Genomic DNA, 16,544 nt, shown 5'->3' with positions numbered 1-16,544 from the left:
TGTAGGTTGTGTGAAGGAGGGGATGAACAGCCAATAATAAGGAGGCCAGACGAGGGGACGGTGCGTAGACGGTCTGGGCTGTAGGGTGCTTGGGCCACAGATCCGTAGAATGCACGCAGCCGTTAGGGAGAGTGTTCGTCTTGTGGTTGGATTTACCTTCTCCTTAGCCCTTCGTGACTTCTCATTGCCCCAGGGCTATGAATCCCCTAGACTGCTCCGTAGTGTGAGGTTTAAGAAAGCAAAACGGACTCGGCTGTCACAGTTACTGGGTCTTCCCTGCCCACCATGGAACCTTTGAGCAGTGCCACTAGCCAAGAATGTCCTTGATTGTCACCCTCAGCATTCTCCAGGACTTGGCACCATTGTTGAATGAATGGCCAAATGAGAAGTTGACCTTTTCTGGAAAATGAGCTTTTTCTAACTTGAGCTCAGCAAAACACTGAGCCTGATTGCATGCCACCAGGAGTTGGTTGTTGGACATGTTGGCAGACATCAACTAATGTAATCACAAACCAAAGTCCCGTCTTTCTTGTCTCGCACTCCACACCCCAAAGTGGCCTCACTTCCCTCTTTCTGTCCCCCATCTCTGCTCTGCTGTTCCCTCTTCCACAAGCACTGCTCCTTCTGCTTCCTCATCCTTTCTCTCTCCCTTTAAGGTCCTGCCTTAAACTGAAATGTAGCTTTTGCCCACTGAGCATGGCCATTCATACTTTCCCCCTCCATCCTGGGAGGGTTTTCTGAACACCTACTGTATGCAAGGTTCTGACTTACAGCATCCCTAGGAAGGAGAAGGTTACCACCCTAGTCACCTCCCTTTCTCAAGTCTCAGCGTCCAGGGTGAGGAGGTCATGGATCAGGAAGGAATATGTTCAGTCGCAAGTAACAGGAAAACAATCACAAAAGAATAGGGGCTTACACAGATAGAATTTTTTTTCCTGACTTCTTGTTAGGGTATTATCTGTGTCCTAGACTGGCCCCAGGACTCTTGCCCTTCAACAAATTCTGTCAGCCCTCCATTCAAAATATTTCCCAGATCCACCCTCTCCACTGCCAGCACCATCATCAGTCACTGGACTATTACAGTAGTCTCCTCGTCTCTGGTGCCTCTGCTTCCACCTTCACTCCTACAGTCTGTTCTACACTCAGCAGTCAGAGATCCTGTTACATCCTAAAGCAGTTCATGTCTCTCCTGTACTCACAACCCTCCTGTGGCTTCCTCCTTACTCAGAGTAAAAGCCAAAGTCCTTACCACGAGCTACAAGGTCCTGCATGGTCTAACCCCGAAGTCCCCTCTCTGACCTCACCTCCAACCCATCTTCCTCTTGCTCACACCACTCTAACCACACTGACCACCTTCCTAGACGTCGAGAAAATCACACACTCCCACCTCAGGGCCTTTGAGCTGGCTGTTTCCTCTGGAGTCACTTAGATGTCTACATGGCTCCATCCCTCACCTCCTTTAAGTCTTTGTCAAAGGCCTCCCCTTCTCTGGGGACTTTCATGGATGTGCCTGTGTAATCCTGTGTACTCTCCCCCAGAAGCCTTCCACACAAGGGGCACCTGGGTGGCTCAGTCAGTTGAGCGTCTGACTCTTGATTTAGGCTCAGGTCACAATCCCAGGGTCGTGGGATTGAGCTCCACATTGGGCTCTGTGCTGAGTGTGCCTGCTTAAGATCCTCTCTCTCTCTCTCTCCCTCTGCCCCTCTCCCCTCCTCACTTACTCACTCTCTCTGAAAAAAAATTTTTTTAAAGTCTTCCACACAAGAGGATGTAGTCCAGTACAAAGAGGAGGTGGTGACTTCTGCCTGCCCCTCTCTGCCCAGCTGACCCCCCCCCCCAGCCTTCACTCTGCAAGGGTCCTGGCTCTCTGCAGCAGTAGCATCACCCCACCGACACACCAGGCCCCACTCAAGTGCCCTCCTGGTACTCTAGGCCACCATCCTCATTCAGCTATCTCCCTACTTCTCTGGCCACTCATCTCATGGAGTGAGTGACAATAAGGGAGAGATGGCCTAGGGAGGGTATAAGAAGGATGCAGCCCACACCTCTGACCCTGTAAAAGAAAACCAGCCTCCTCTCTCAAGAGGGGACAGGTCCTGGGGCAAGGAATGAGGCCTTGACCTCTAGAACTGGTCTAGTTTACAGTTAATTATACAGGGAGTATAAAGAATGTTGAGACCCAAGTCCATGAGGAGCAAGGGGTCATTAGCTTTGGTAACATCCTTAAAGTCAGCTCCCCAGGACTCCTTCCTGATGAACAAGCTCCTCACACCCTCTTGCTCACAACCACATGCCATACCTGTTAAGCCCCTGCCGTACATGAGGTCCCCGCAGGCCTCCAATCTGAGAACCTCATTCCACTTTGGTGCCTCCCCTGGCTGCCTTGCGCACACAGGCCATCTTTGGGCTTCAGATCTGTCCCACCAACTCAGAAGCCTCAACCAGTGAAAGTCTTGTTTTGAACTAATGGTAGGGAGGGTTGGTTTCTTATTCTTTTTAATTGTTGTTGTTGGCTGATTTTTTTAGGTCTTTTTTTTTTTTCTATTCACCCTTTTTTTTTTCTTATCTTCACAAAGCCAGGCCATCAGGCCCCCTCTAGGCTTTTCCAGAAAGGTGAGTCTGAGTTAAGGAAAGAGGCTCTCCTTTTTTTCAGTACTTGGGAGGTGGTAAGGGGAAGAAAAAAGATGAAGGGGCGAAGGAGTGGTTCTTGGCCCCTGGGTTTGTATCATGTGAATAAAAAGCCGTTTCCAATTTCTCTTCCCCAGGCCCAAAGCCAGTCTTGCAGAGGAGTTGGAGTAGACATTGGATGACAGAACCCTGGGCCATGCAGGGCGCTGAGGAACTGGGGGCTGGGATCCTCAGCCACAGCCTATCAGTAGAAGCCCCTGGGGCCTGGTCTCCCCTGTTAACCATTGGTTAGAGGGGGTCACTGCTGAAGTAAGGAAATGCAGCTACCAATACTTGGACAACCATAAAACCTCACAAGCTTCAAGCCCACAGAAGAATCTCCAAATCTCAGAACTTCGCTGTCACTGCATCCTAGAATTTAAAACCCAAGACTTTTGGGCTCAAGGAAACCTGGGGATTTTTAAGCCCGGCACCTTAAGAAGGCAGAGCCCCCACTTGCCAGCTCTGTCATCTTGGGCAAGTTGCTCAACTACTCGGCACCTCCGTTTTCCCCATCTGTAGGATGGCTGTGATGACAAGATGGACCGCAACAGGCTGCAGTGAGGACTGAATGTGATCATTTGTGAGAATCATTCAGCACTATGTCTGGCACCTGGAAAACTGGAGATCAGTGTCAGCTATGGGGATGATGGTGGTAATCTAGAATCCTAAAACCTTGGAAGCTGGGATTTGTCGAAGTAGAAAATTGCAAAGGCTGAGGACCTCAGAAGCATCAGGTCATGGTATCCCTGACTATGAGGGGATTGGGGTCCCAGGGGGCCTCTGGCCATCATGAGAATGGATGCATTAACACCAGGGGCCTTGTCAGGACCTTCCCTGTAGGATACCCTCCAGGTCTGAGTTCTCAGGCTCTACGACATGATGAGGCAAGACTTTTCTCCCTTTCCTTACTCAGTGATGCTAAGTGGATTCTAGGAGCCAGTGATTCTCAGATTCTTAGATTCTGTGAATTGTGGTGGTGGGGGGTAGAGACGGACTCCCTGCATTTTTCTCCGTGAAATAACTTCCATGCCCCTCACCCTCTGCGGGAAGACGGGATGCAGAGCTCCCCCTCCCTGGGCAGTAAGAGCAGTGCTGACCGTATCAATTCTCCCTAAGGAGAAACTGAGGCATAGAGCAAAGCAAAGCTTCTGGAAACCCAGTCCTATTCAGTTTCTTTCCCTGGTGTTTCCCGTTCCATCACACACACAGAGTGATGTCTCTACCTGCTTGGGACGCCTCTGTGATTTATTTGAGTTTTTTTCCCTTGTTTTTTTTTTTTCTAACTCTACACACTTTTGTTTAAAAAACTGTGGTTTCTCATGAGCCCTGTTATCTCATTGATACCTCTCACCTCTGTGGTGAGGGGAAGAAATCATATTTTCAGATGACTCGTAAAGGGCAAAGAAAAAACCCAAAATTTCAAAATTTCCGTTTAAGTCTCATAATCAAGAAGAGGAGAAACAGAGTGAGTGAGAGAGAGAGAGAGCAAGAGAGAGAAAAAACTATGAGAACCCCCCCCACCCTGTGATTATCAGCACACATACTCATCGAAAAAAAATTGGATTATTAGAAGAGAGAGGTCTGTGGCTTCCACACCGTGGTTTTTCTTCTCGGTATAAAAGCAAAGTTGTTTTTGATATGCGACAGTTTCCCACAAGCCTGGCTGATCCTTTTCTGTGAGTCCACTTCAAGAAGGTGAGTGTCCCTGCTCTCCCCCATCAGATGCGGGTCCAGTGAAAGAGATGGCACAGAGGTAGGCACTGGCGGGGTGGGGGGGCGCGGTGCAGGCAGGGGCCCTCCGGTACCATCAAGACACACACAACTACTGTGGTTCCAGTCAGGTAAGATATTTTTGACAATAATAATAGTAATAATCAATGCCAGAAGACTGATAGGTAAAGTACTTAATCAATGTGTGGGCAGAGGCAAAGATAAATAAACTGATATATAGATGGGCAGGACTTTTAAAATATGCCAACTGCCCGTCTTTATGAATTCCCGAGCCTTGAACAACCTGAAACACTGCCCAGGTGTAACTGAAAATTTCAACTACACCTCTCCCTCCTCTTTGTCTCTTGACTCCTGATAGCTCCCATCCCTCTCTGTCTGCTGGTCCTGTCTCCCTCTTTCCATGTTGCTCTGCCCCTCTCTTTCTGTCTTTTTCCCAGGTACTCAGACTCTCCACCACTCTGTCTTTCTCTGGCTCTGCCCAGCTTCCCTGTCTCTGTCCGTCTATCTCACACTGTCTCTCCTGCTCTCTTGTCTAGCCTCCCCCACCTGCCTTCCCACCCACCATCCAGCACAGAGCTTTGGACTGTTGGTGCTTAATAATAGTGTATTGAGTAACGTTGATGAAGACATTTACATTTTACAAGAGTGAGCATCAGTTTTGTTTGCCCCGATCGAAGGAGGGTTGTGAGCTGTCAAGTCAGGCTGAGCATTTCATTGAATTTGTGCTTGCATGGCATGAAAGACCCTCCTGGGGGGCACTTTGAGTCACTGGCAATGTGATTTAGCTCTGTGGTCCTACCCCAGGACTGTGTGTGTGTGTGTGTGTGTGTGTGTGTGTGTCCAGAGTCCATGTCCAGGAACCAAGCAGTCGTTCAGGGCTGGGGCGAGCTCATCTCTGCAGGCTTAGCAAGTGCTGACTCTTCACTGTTAGTATTTTTTTTTTAAACCAAGTTAGAACCACTCTCTCTGTTGGTATTGTTCCTGCTTTATTCAAAGAATAGGAGCATTTTTGTAGATCACTAAAAATTGTTCCAACAGACGATCTTTCATGGCTGTCAAGACTGTCCTCACATTGGTATGAACCATGAATTGACCAAGTGCCAATTATTAGACGTTCAGGTTATTTCTAGATTTTCCCCAGAATCATCCCTGATTAGTTCCTTGGATTCCTGAAAATGGAGTTGCCAGGGCCAGACGTGTGTGTGTTTTTAAGGTTTCCGACCCTCTCTGCAAATTGTTCTTCCAAAAGGTTGTCCTGTTTTATGCTCCTTGTACTCGAGCTAGCCCCTGGGTGGGTATTATCATTTTTAAGTCCTTTCTCAGCATAACAGGTAAGAAAAAATATTACCACATTGTTGAAATTTGCATTCTTTGATTACTTATACTGTTGATCATTCGTACTTTTTCTTAAGTCATCTGGTCATATCCCTAGTCCTAATAGAGTGTTCATCATTTTTTCTTATTGATTTGTCACAGCTTTTTATTTAGAAAGGATATTAACCTTCCAATAGCCATACATATGTAGCAAATATTTTCCCCCAATTTATCACTTTTTATATTTGTTTATGGAGTTTTGTGATGCTATGATGTTTTTATATAGTCAAATGGGTTACTCTTTTCTTCTGTGGTTACTGTCTCTGGTTTTGTGCTTAGAAAGTCCTTGAAAATGAGATAAATGTTCGCCTGTGTTGGCTTCTAGTCTCTTTTATGGCTTCATTTTTTCCATTTGCTGTGGAGGTTAAGAGTGTGGGTACTGGAGCCAGACTGTCTGGGACAAACCCAGCCTCACACCAAGTCATCTGTGTGATTTTTAGCTAGGCATTTAACTTGTCTGTACCTTCATTTCCTCATATGTACTGTGATGATTCTAGTAGTACCTACCTCAAAGAGTTGTTATAAGGATTAAATATCTTAACCATGTTAAGTGCTTAGCATAGAGTCTGGCATTCAGTAAACCCAAAGGCAGCATTAGATATTATCGTTTATCTCTTTAATAGATCTGGATTTTATTGCAGGGTCCATGATCATGACATTTCAAACTGGGCAGAGAGGAATTGGTGGGAAAATGGACTGATTATTCGTTGAATAACTTTATTTTCCCCTTAATTGTCCCAGAAACACTTGTTAAACAATATATTCTCCCCTGTCTCCCAGTTTGAAATGCCACATTCATCACAAACTCGATTCCCTCTAGACATTGGCCTGTGATTGAGCTTCCCATTTTGTTCTGTTCCTCAGTGTCTGTTCTTATACCTGGGCCATCCTGATTTGCTGATTGTTGCTTTGCAGTACAATATATTCCCTGGCCATAGGTCCCCAGCATCTTGCCCTTCCTTATTCCTTGTTATTTGATGCAGCCTCAGTTCCTCCAGCCAAAAACCAGCTAACAGTAACTGTTCTTATCTGGGGCATCCCTCTCTGTCTCTGTCTCTGTCTCTGTCTCTGTCTCTCTCTCTCTCTGTCTCTCTCCATCTCTATGTGCTGTTGTTTCTGTCTCTTGTCCTTTTTGTTTCTCTCATTTTCTGTCTCCCTTTTTGTGTGTACTTCTATGACTTTCTGCTCCTATGAGTTCCCCTCCCCCATCTCTGTCACTCTGTCTCTCTTTCTCTCAGCATCTCACACTCTCTGTTTATCTCTGTCCCACCTCATGTTTCTCCCATCTCTCTGTATCTCTTGTTCTCTGGGTCTTTCTGTTCCCCTATGTCTATCTGTCTGTCTCTTTCTGTTTCTGTCTCTATGTATCCCTGTCTCTCAGTCCCCTGGATAGAGGGGCAGTTGTCAACTTGATGCCCTGCAGACAGGTGAACAACTCACCCAGACACAAAGTAGAAGGGCCCTGGCCCTCATCTACTCCATGCCTCTCCCCACCCAGTGTACAAAGGGGCAAATTGAGGCCCAGAGATGGGCAGGAGGGCTTCTCCCAAGGCCTCACAGAGAAGCAGAGGCAAAGTTGAGACCCAAGCTCAGACCATGGGATTCTCAGTGAGACCCTGGTTCTGTCTGCCCCCACCATGGGCCTCAGTTTACTTCTCAGCACCCATGAGGGGAGGAGGGGGACCTGAGCTGCCCACCAGCTGCTGCCATTCCTCCTTCTGCCTTCTCATGACTTGGGCCCTTACTCAGGCAGGAGGCTCTGTGGCCACATGGGCCAGCGTAGGGCCCAGCCTCACAAGAGCTAGTCTGGGTGGGGTCCCATAGTCCCATGGGTTCAGAGGCCTTTTGGCCAGAGGGTGGTGATACTGGAGGGACATAAGTCAGTCAATGTATCTGTGTCTAGCTATGAATAGAGCTTAGCCATGTCCCAAGAGTTGACCCTGGCCCCTGGTAACTTCCATCCTGGAGCCCCTCCATAGAGCCTGGCAGTGGGCTCTCTACTGGCAAAGGCCGAGGCTTTTCCTGCTCCATGCCATGAGGCAGGCCCTAGCTGAAGGCACGCTGGCCTCTACCTCCCTGCCTCCTTCCCTATCCCTCATGGAATGGCTATGAGTGTGGGAACATCATCCCAGAATGGAGGGGAGACTGAGGCCCTGTACGTGTTCATTTACCGAGCTGACATTTTGTTAAGCATTTCATGTGCATTAACTTTAGAAGAGGGGTACTATTACTGTCCCACTTTACATATGAGCCTGAGGAGAGTTATAGCTAGTTAGTGGCATAGCCCAGCCCCAGGCTGGGGGAAGGAGAGGAGATGATTCTGACCCTCCTGCCTTCACAGAACTTAGGAGGGAGGCTAAGAGGAGACTTGCTACAATTCCAAGCCTGGTAAGCCAGAGACCCTATGAAGTAGTGACCTTCCTGTCCTTCAGGGAGTTCTAGTGAGTTTGGACACCATTGACATTGGCCTTCCCATATTGAGAGGTTGGACCCCTGAACCCCATAGAGTGGGTTTGAGATTCTGAGATCCTTTGAACCTAAGAAATGATGTTCTGTGATTCTGAAGTATAGTGATTCTGAGGTTCTGTGATTCTGGCATAGTACCATTTGAAGATCCCCAGGGTCCCAATACCTGTAGGCTCTACACGGTACTCCCCAAGCATCAAACCTTGGGCCTCTCCATGGCCCAAGAAGGGCCAGGTCTACAGGGCCCAGGGCTTGTCATGGTGGCCAGATGGACGTCACTCACCACATCCGCAAGCACCCACATCACCCCCACCTGGGCCAAGCCAGCTGCAGGATGGGCCAGCCAATTCTCGGAACGAAACCCGTGGGGTGGGGTATCTGCCCCCTTCTCTTCCTCCTTGGTGCCGATGAAGCCCAGTGCATCCGGCCGCCATGACGTCAATGGCGGAAAATCTGGGGAAGTGACAACAGGGCCCAGATGCAGACCCCGATATGAAAACACACTCTGTGTCCCAGAAACATCCTCCATGCAGCTTCTGAGAAACAGTCAGAAAGGGACGCCCCAACAGACGATGCAGGAAGCCGGCTGCCCAGCCCGGCCCTCCAGGTTCCCCACCACCAGACAGACCCTATCTATGTCCCCTTTCTGAGAATGTATTGATGCTTCCCTGAGTCTGGCCATTCCAGATGTGTTTGGGGAGGAGATTTCTTATAAGCCCCAGCCAAGTGTCCAGGCAGCTTCAGAAGTGACCACAGACCAGCGATGTGGGCCAGGCCAGAGTGGTAGAAACCATCTATAAACTGACCAAAAATCGGTATTCGTTTACTCAGTTTTCTGTAACAAATTACCACAAACCAGGAGGCTTAAACAACAGAAATTTATTGTCTCACAGTTCTGGAGGCCAGGAGTCCGAGATCAAGGTGCAGGTAGGGTTGGTTCCTTCTGACGCTGTGAGGGAGAATCTGTCCATGCCGCTCTCCTAGCTACTGGTGGATTCTTGGCAGTCTTTGACATGCCTTGGCTTCTAGAAGCATCACCTCAATCTCTGCCCTCATGAATTTGTTCACCTCCTCATGGTCACTGAGTTCTGAGCCTCCGTAGACCCAGGCTCTTGATTCTCACTCAGTAATGTTCTAACCCCGAGAGCCTAAGAATTTAGTACCTGGTTTCTCACCTCCAACCTCCCTCTGCACTAGAGCTCTGTCAACCCCTGTGAGCTCACAGTAAAGAAAGGAAGGAGCAACTGTTCCCCTAAACCCTCCTTGTGCTGGCCTAGGCTACTATCGGCAGCTGTGTGCCTAACCCAGTGCTGCGGGGTGGGGATTCTCTCTCTCTCTTTCACACACACACACACACACAGCCCCACATCAGGGGCCTTGTGAAATGTGCACACATTCACACTTTCTGGAGAAATATATGGAGCTCTCAAGTTGCCATGGGACTGTGAAACGCTGCACCTGGGTGTCCCCTTCAGTAAAACGGAGGCTGGACTAGGCAGTCCCTTCCAGCTCTGGCTTCCTCTTAGACTGGGATTCCGAGAAACTGAAGCCCTGCCTGTTGCAGAGTGTAAGGTTCTGGGGCTCAGCAAAGGTGCCTGGAGCCATTATGGAGGACTTTCTGGATAGGGTTCAGATAGGGCATACAGAGGAAGAGCAGACTTTCCAGGCAGGGCATATAGCACAAGTGCAGGCTTGGACAGCAGAGTTGGGATAAACTCTGGTGGGGGCTGAGTCAAGATGCTCCCACAGGCCTTGGCTCAAGAGAGCCGGTCTCTCCTCTCTGGCACCTGCCATGTCAGCTCCGTTTGGGGCAAGAGCCCAGAGATGATCAGACCCCGCCCCTGCCTGGGCCCCAGACTCCTGTACTCAGCTGCCGCTCAGTATTTCCACTGGCATGTCTAACACCAGACCCTTTGTGTCTATCCACACCTGGTGTCCTCACCCCCAACCTTGCTGTCCCCGTTGTCCCTATCTCAGGTAATGTCTGCTCTGTCCTTCCAGCTGCTCAGGCAAATACCTGGAGGTCACCTTGACCCTCCCTTTCTCACCACCCCCCACCACATCCAAGCTGCCAGCATATTCTCCTGACTCCACCTTCAAAACACTCAAAATCCACCTACTTCTTACCATCTCCACTGCCACCACCCTGGTCTGTGCCCCAGCTGTCACTTGCTTGGATTATCACAGGAGCCTCCTCACCAGTACTCCTGTTTTCACCTTCCTAGAGTCTGTCCCTCTCACAGCAGCCAGAGGGATCTTGAGTCCATGCCCCCCTCCACTCTTGTGTATGCCAGGTCACTGGGATAAAATAATGCCACCAGGAGAGTCATGGACCATTCCCAGCAGGATCAGCAAAGGTCACGTGGCCTGTGCAGAGTGCAGAGAGGCCCAGGTGGCTGAGGCCTGGAGACAAGCCTCAAATGATTGGGGAAAAAAGCTGAGACCTGCCCTGGCTGAGGCCCCACAAACCACCCCAAATCCCCCACCTCCCTTGTGGAGGACATATCGCCACCAGGGCTGTGCCAGCATGCACAGGCAAGCCGAGTGCTGGACCAGTGCACATCTGCACACGGGGCATGTGTGGAGACACACACATACCTGTATTCCTGACACCAATGTGTGTGTGGTGTGTGCCACACGTACACGTGACCAGTGCTGGGGTTCAGCTGGGGAGCCTTTGGGGACATGCCCCAGCCAATGCCTGCTCTGACCAACGGAGGTGCCCACGTGGTTCAGGTGGTTGAGCAGTTCACACACACACACCCCACAAGGGACATGTGTAACTCCTTCCCCATATGTCCCCACAGCCTGCCCTCGGACAAGGACCCAATGCCCAACCCCAGGCCAGCCAAGCCCTCGGCCCCTTCCTTGGCACTTGGCCCATCCCCAGGAGCCTCACCCAGCTGGAGGGCTGGACCCAAGACTTCAGACCCGCTGGGGGCCAAGGGCCCAGGGGCAACCTTCCAGGGCCGGGACCTCCGAGGCGGGGCCCATGCCTCCTCCTCTTTGAACCCCATGCCACCATCACAGCTGCAGGTGAGGCCCAGGGCCCAGAATGGGGCAGGCAGGGTGGGGTACCTGGGGCTACAGGTGCCGACCTTTACTGTGGCACTGGGCGGGGGGCCCAGCTGGGGCACAGGAAGTGGTTTTCTGGGTCCCAGGCAAGTCTGTGACTTATGCAGATGTCACAGGGCCAAGAAAGTCCCCAGTTAGCAGGTCTCAGAGATTCGAGGCTCTCCCCAACCTCCCAATCCTTGTCTCAGGAGAGGAGATCCTATCATGGTCCCACAGGCATGGCCATGTGACCCCATCCCCATGCGACAGAGGGGAGGGCTGGAGCCCAAAGAGTTGAGGCGATAGGATTGAGGCCAGCTCTGCCACTTATTAGCTGCTTGATCTTGAAAAAGTCATTCACTCTCCCTGAGCCTCAGTTTCCTCGTATGCGCAAAGGGGATGGTCAGAGTCCCTGCCATGTAGGCTTGTGGTGAGGAGCATGTGAATTAGACATGTAGGCCAATGAGAAGAAGGATGACATCTCACCTGCCTGCCTTCTCCCCCCCCCCCCCAGCTGCCTACAGTGCCCCTAGTCATGGTGGCACCCTCTGGGACACGGCTGGGCCCCTCGCCCCACTTGCAGGCACTCCTCCAGGACAGGCCACACTTCATGCACCAGGTACTGACCCGGACTGGGCAGGGAGGAGGGAGCAGGGAGGAGAACTGGGTGGGGGCAGGCTAAACCACAGCCCATATGTGCCCCCAGCTCTCAACGGTGGATACCCATGCTCGGACCCCTGTGCTGCAGGTGCGCCCACTGGACAGCCCAGCTATGATCAGCCTCCCACCACCCACTGCTGCCACTGGTGTCTTCTCCCTCAAGGCCCGGCCCGGCCTGCCACCTGGTAACACCCCACCCCACGGCTCTACAGAACCCGAGCCCCCAAGTCCTTGAACGTGAGCAGTGTAGGCTGCTGAATGGTAGCCCTCAGGAGGGCAGAGGTATCAGGCCTTATCATATTGGAAACTCCAACCTCCAAAAAAATGTCAGGCTCACAACCTTAAAGACGTAGAATGTCAGAATCATGGAACTGCAGATCTTTGCATAGTCAAAATGTCAGCACTTGCAAATGGCAGTCTTTGAGCGGCTCCACCAGAAGCCTTGGACGTGAGGGACAACAGAACCCATTGGGAGTCAGGGCCTGCGAAGCTCAGGAGGGTGGGAAGCTCAAAATGAGAGTCTCTGTGGGCTGAGCTCTCAGTCCCCAAAGGTGCCCTGTCCTGACCTACAGGAATCAACGTGGCCAGCCTGGAATGGGTGTCCAGGGAGCCGGCACTGCTCTGCACCTTCCCAAGCCCCAGCACACCCCGGAAAGACAGGTCAGTGGACAAGGCTGGGAAGGACCCCTGCCCTGGCATTCCCTCCCCTGAACACCCTCTGTTCCCCCAGCACCCTTTCAACCGTGCCCCAGGGCTCCTATTCACTGCTGGCAAATGGTGTCTGCAAGTGGCCTGGATGTGAGAAGGTCTTCGAGGAGCCAGAGGATTTCCTCAAGTGAGTGACCCAGGCCCTATCCTGTCCGGGAGGGGCCCCAGTTTGTAGGAGGAGGCCTGTGGTACAGGTCTCAGCTCAGGCCTCATAGGTAGCGAAGAGGCAAAAGGCAAAGGCTGAGACTGTAGGTTCAAATCCCAGCTCTATCACTCACTGGCTGTGTGACCTTGGGCAAGTTACTTAGCTTCTCTGGGCCTTGGTTTCCTCATCTGTGTAATGGGGCATCATAATAGAGGTACATACTATTATTTACCTCCATTTTACAGATACAGAAACTGAGGCCAAAAAGAGTTAAGTGTCTTGATCAAGATCACCCAGTTCCTAAGTGACAGAGCTGTGGTTTGAACCCAGGCAGAAGGTTCCAGGCTCCAGAAACCACACTCCTAACTGCTTTGCCCTGCTACCCCTGATACCAACACACCAACCTGATTTTATTGATCCCTAAAGTCCTATATTCTCACAGTGGCTGTTGCTGCCTCCCTCAGCCCCATCACACACGCACATACCCCTTCTCCAACCAAACCCAACTATCAGTGGCGACTCTGCACCCTGTCTTCTTCACGACCAGGCCTTTACACAGGCTGTCCCCTCCACCTGGGGTGCCCCTCCTGCCATCACCTACCTGGCCTGCTCTCAGTTTAGCAGCCTTCCAACATCATCTCCAGCACTCTGGCCAGGCTCAGCTGGTGAGGTCAGGCCTGGCACCAGGAGGTGCCAAGTAGCGTGTGTTGAAGGAATAGCAGGTATAAGAGGAAGACTGAGGTATAGAGAGGGGAGGGAGGCTGAGACTCCGAAGAGAGAACTCCCAGAGTGTCTGGCCCTCCTCACTTGGAATATTTGAGCCAGGAAGCCAGGTCCACCATGGTCACCCACATGGAATCTCCTCCCAACCCAGGCACTGCCAGGCGGACCATCTCCTGGATGAGAAGGGCAGGGCACAGTGTCTCCTCCAGAGGGAAGTGGTGCAGTCTTTGGAACAGCAGGTGATGTAGGGGAGGGGTGGTTGGGCGATGATGGGCAAGCCTTATGTCCACCCTGTGCCAGGAGCCAAGTTCACCCAGGATGGGGGCTGGCATAAAGGGAGGGGGTGGAGCACTCCCAGGGAACCTGAGCAAAAAGGTGTGGTGGAGAATGGCCAAGGTGAGGCCTCACTTTATGCCCATCCTCACAGCTGGTGCTGGAGAAGGAGAAGCTGGGTGCTATGCAGGCCCACCTGGCTGGGAAGATGGCTCTGACCAAAGCTCCAACCACGGTGAGCCACGCCAGGCCCGTAGGCGGCACAGACTGCTTGGGGGGGGAGGGGATGGGGACTTGTCCTTGCACCCAGGCCCCAGGACATCTGGGCCCCTGTCCCCAGCTCCAAACATTCCCAGACCTGGAAATCTGTCCCCTCCAACTACAAAGCCTCTGACCCTAAGATCCCAAAACATCATGCTCTTGAGTTTTCAAAGCAACAGCAAATAGCCAGACACTGACTGAATACAGACCCCGTGCTACTGGCAGGATTGGCTATGTAATTTGCAGGGCCCAGTGCAAGATAACAACACGGGGCTCAGATTTCAAGATGATAACCACAGAGGAGTAAACAAAGTGCAGGGATCTATGTGATTAAACAGGTCACACACCCATGAAGCAGGCCCCGGGTGCCAGGCACCGTTTCTGAGAACGTTGCTAGAGCATATTGATTTAATCCTCAATAGGTATTACCATCATCCCTAAGGTCACAGGTCACAGTTGGGGAGAAGAGAAGCCTGATTCAACCCCAGCTCGAGGCCCCAGCTTTGGTGTTCTACACACACACACACACACACACACACGGGTCCACACGCACACTCTAATAAATACAGCTCACACTGCTTCATGGGATTCCACACCAGACGAATTGAGAAGAGAGCTCCCTTGCTTTTAAAAAACACTTATTTAAAATTCAAGTGGAAAGTTTAAGGGTCTGAATCACCAGCCTCTCCCTCCTCCTGCAGGCGTCATCCGACAAGGGCTCCTGCTGCATCATGGCCACTGGCACCCCAGCCGCCACTGGCCCAGCCTGGCCCAGCCCCCAGGAGGCCCCCGACGGCCTGTTTGCTGTGCGGAGGCACCTCTGGGGCAGCCATGGAAATAGCACATTCCCAGGCAAGGATGTCCCATGCCATACTTGGTGCCCCTTGAACCCCTAATGCCCCTGACTGGCACTGGGTGGGAGACAGGAGCCCCAATAGTGCTCTTCCCCAGCACTGCCACCCAGCCTTTGGGAAAACACAACTGCTTACAAAAGCTGTCTCTCAGCATTTCCAAGGCCTGCAAGCCCCCCACTATGGTTTCTAATTTCTAGCCCCATCTCTCCTGGGGACTTGGAGAGAAGCCCTCATTCTGGGCTTCAGCTACTCCATTTGGTCATCAGAAGGGAGGAAACTAGCTAAGCAACTCCCAGGGACTCTCCTTTTCCCTTCTCCCAAGCTCACGAATCCCCTACTACCCACAAGGTCCGGGGCCAGGAGCTTATCAGGGATCAGGGCCCTGGAGTGTCATCCTGGCTCTGCCACGTGGCCAGTTACATCCCTTTGTGTGCATACTCCACTTCCTTTAAACTTTGGAAACAATAAGGCCCATTGAGGTGGGAGTGGTACAAACAGTAAATGATACATTTGATGTCCGGTGCTCAGCACAAGAACTGTGATGGTGAAGCCTGGTGCTGTTAGCAAGGGATTTTAGGATTTTAGCTGCGTAGACTCTGCTTGTAGACTGGAGGATGGGAGAGGGGGCGAGGAGCCCCGGAATGGGACCTGACTCTCCCCCATTCCTAGAGTTCTTCCACAACATGGATTACTTCAAGTTCCACGACATGCGGCCACCCTTCACCTATGCCACCCTCATCCGCTGGGTAAGCAGGCAGCACAGACCATGGAGAAGGAAAAGAAACGGGGTGGGGACAAGCCTCCCACAGTCCCAGCCTTCCTCTTGAGTGCCCCCAGTACAGGCTCCTGCACGAACAAACCCATGTCTCAGATGCGACCCCCACGCTGGCTTCACCCCAGACCTGCCCCGAGCCCAAACCTAACCACTACCCAGGCCAGATTCAGGCCCTTGACCCACCCCTTCCCTTATGCCCATCTCAACCCCATACTTAACCCCCTCCTGGACCTGTAAAATAGCCCCCAAACCAACCTGATCTTTGCCCCTGGCCCTAAACCCACCCCAGATAATTATCCTAACTCCTTCCCTAGTCCTCACATATCCCAATGTGCCCACATATCCCCCAGCTGGACCCTGCCTCTAACCACTTCCTTGTGACACCTGTCTGACCCTTGTCCTCACCCCATGCCAACCCCTTCATCTGAATCTCCCTAATGCCTTCCCAGAACTTTCATCAGGGCCTGCCTAGACCTTCATCCTAGGCCCACACCTAATCCCTACACAACATCACACATTCCCCTACCTATCCCTAGCCCCATCCTGACATCCTGACCCAGAACCTCACTGCAGCCATCATCTCTGACCCTTAAACCCATTCCTAAATCCAAACAAATCAAGCTCCCACAGTTCTACCCGTGTCAGACACTGCCACCCTCAGCCCAACTATGAGGGAGTGGCTCCCTTACCCCCACACCCCCTTACCCCCAGGCCATCCTGGAGGCTCCTGAGAAGCAGCGGACCCTCAACGAGATCTACCACTGGTTCACACGCATGTTTGCCTTCTTCAGAAACCACCCCGCCACCTGGAAGGTGAGGTCCTTTGGGGTGGTGGTGGCTGGGAGGGCCT

General features: G+C 51.7%; 1 protein-coding gene across 5 annotated transcripts in view; it reads left to right on the top strand.

Moving 5' to 3' along the window:
• Positions 1-2,785: 2,785 nt before the first annotated feature.
• FOXP3 (forkhead box P3) overlaps positions 2,786-16,544 on the top strand; it is a 14,971-nt gene continuing 1,212 nt past the window's right edge. The window contains exons 1-11 of one of the 5 annotated variants that reach the window (XM_047843768.1): positions 2,786-3,404; positions 11,049-11,277; positions 11,810-11,914; positions 12,002-12,140; positions 12,528-12,615; positions 12,686-12,790; positions 13,683-13,770; positions 13,959-14,039; positions 14,767-14,917; positions 15,589-15,665; positions 16,406-16,507. In XM_047843768.1, coding sequence (XP_047699724.1) covers positions 11,071-11,277; positions 11,810-11,914; positions 12,002-12,140; positions 12,528-12,615; positions 12,686-12,790; positions 13,683-13,770; positions 13,959-14,039; positions 14,767-14,917; positions 15,589-15,665; positions 16,406-16,507 — 1,143 coding nt within the window. In that variant the 5' untranslated portion in view covers positions 2,786-3,404; positions 11,049-11,070. The other 4 variants (XM_047843766.1, XM_047843769.1, XM_047843765.1 and 1 more) reach the window with 4 other exon arrangements.

Source organism: Prionailurus viverrinus, chromosome X, assembly GCF_022837055.1.
Source record: "Prionailurus viverrinus isolate Anna chromosome X, UM_Priviv_1.0, whole genome shotgun sequence".
In the NCBI taxonomy this organism is placed as follows: Eukaryota; Metazoa; Chordata; class Mammalia; order Carnivora; family Felidae; genus Prionailurus; species Prionailurus viverrinus.
The sequence above is the reverse complement of the archived record's forward strand: the minus strand, read 5'-3'. Positions and strand labels throughout refer to the sequence as shown.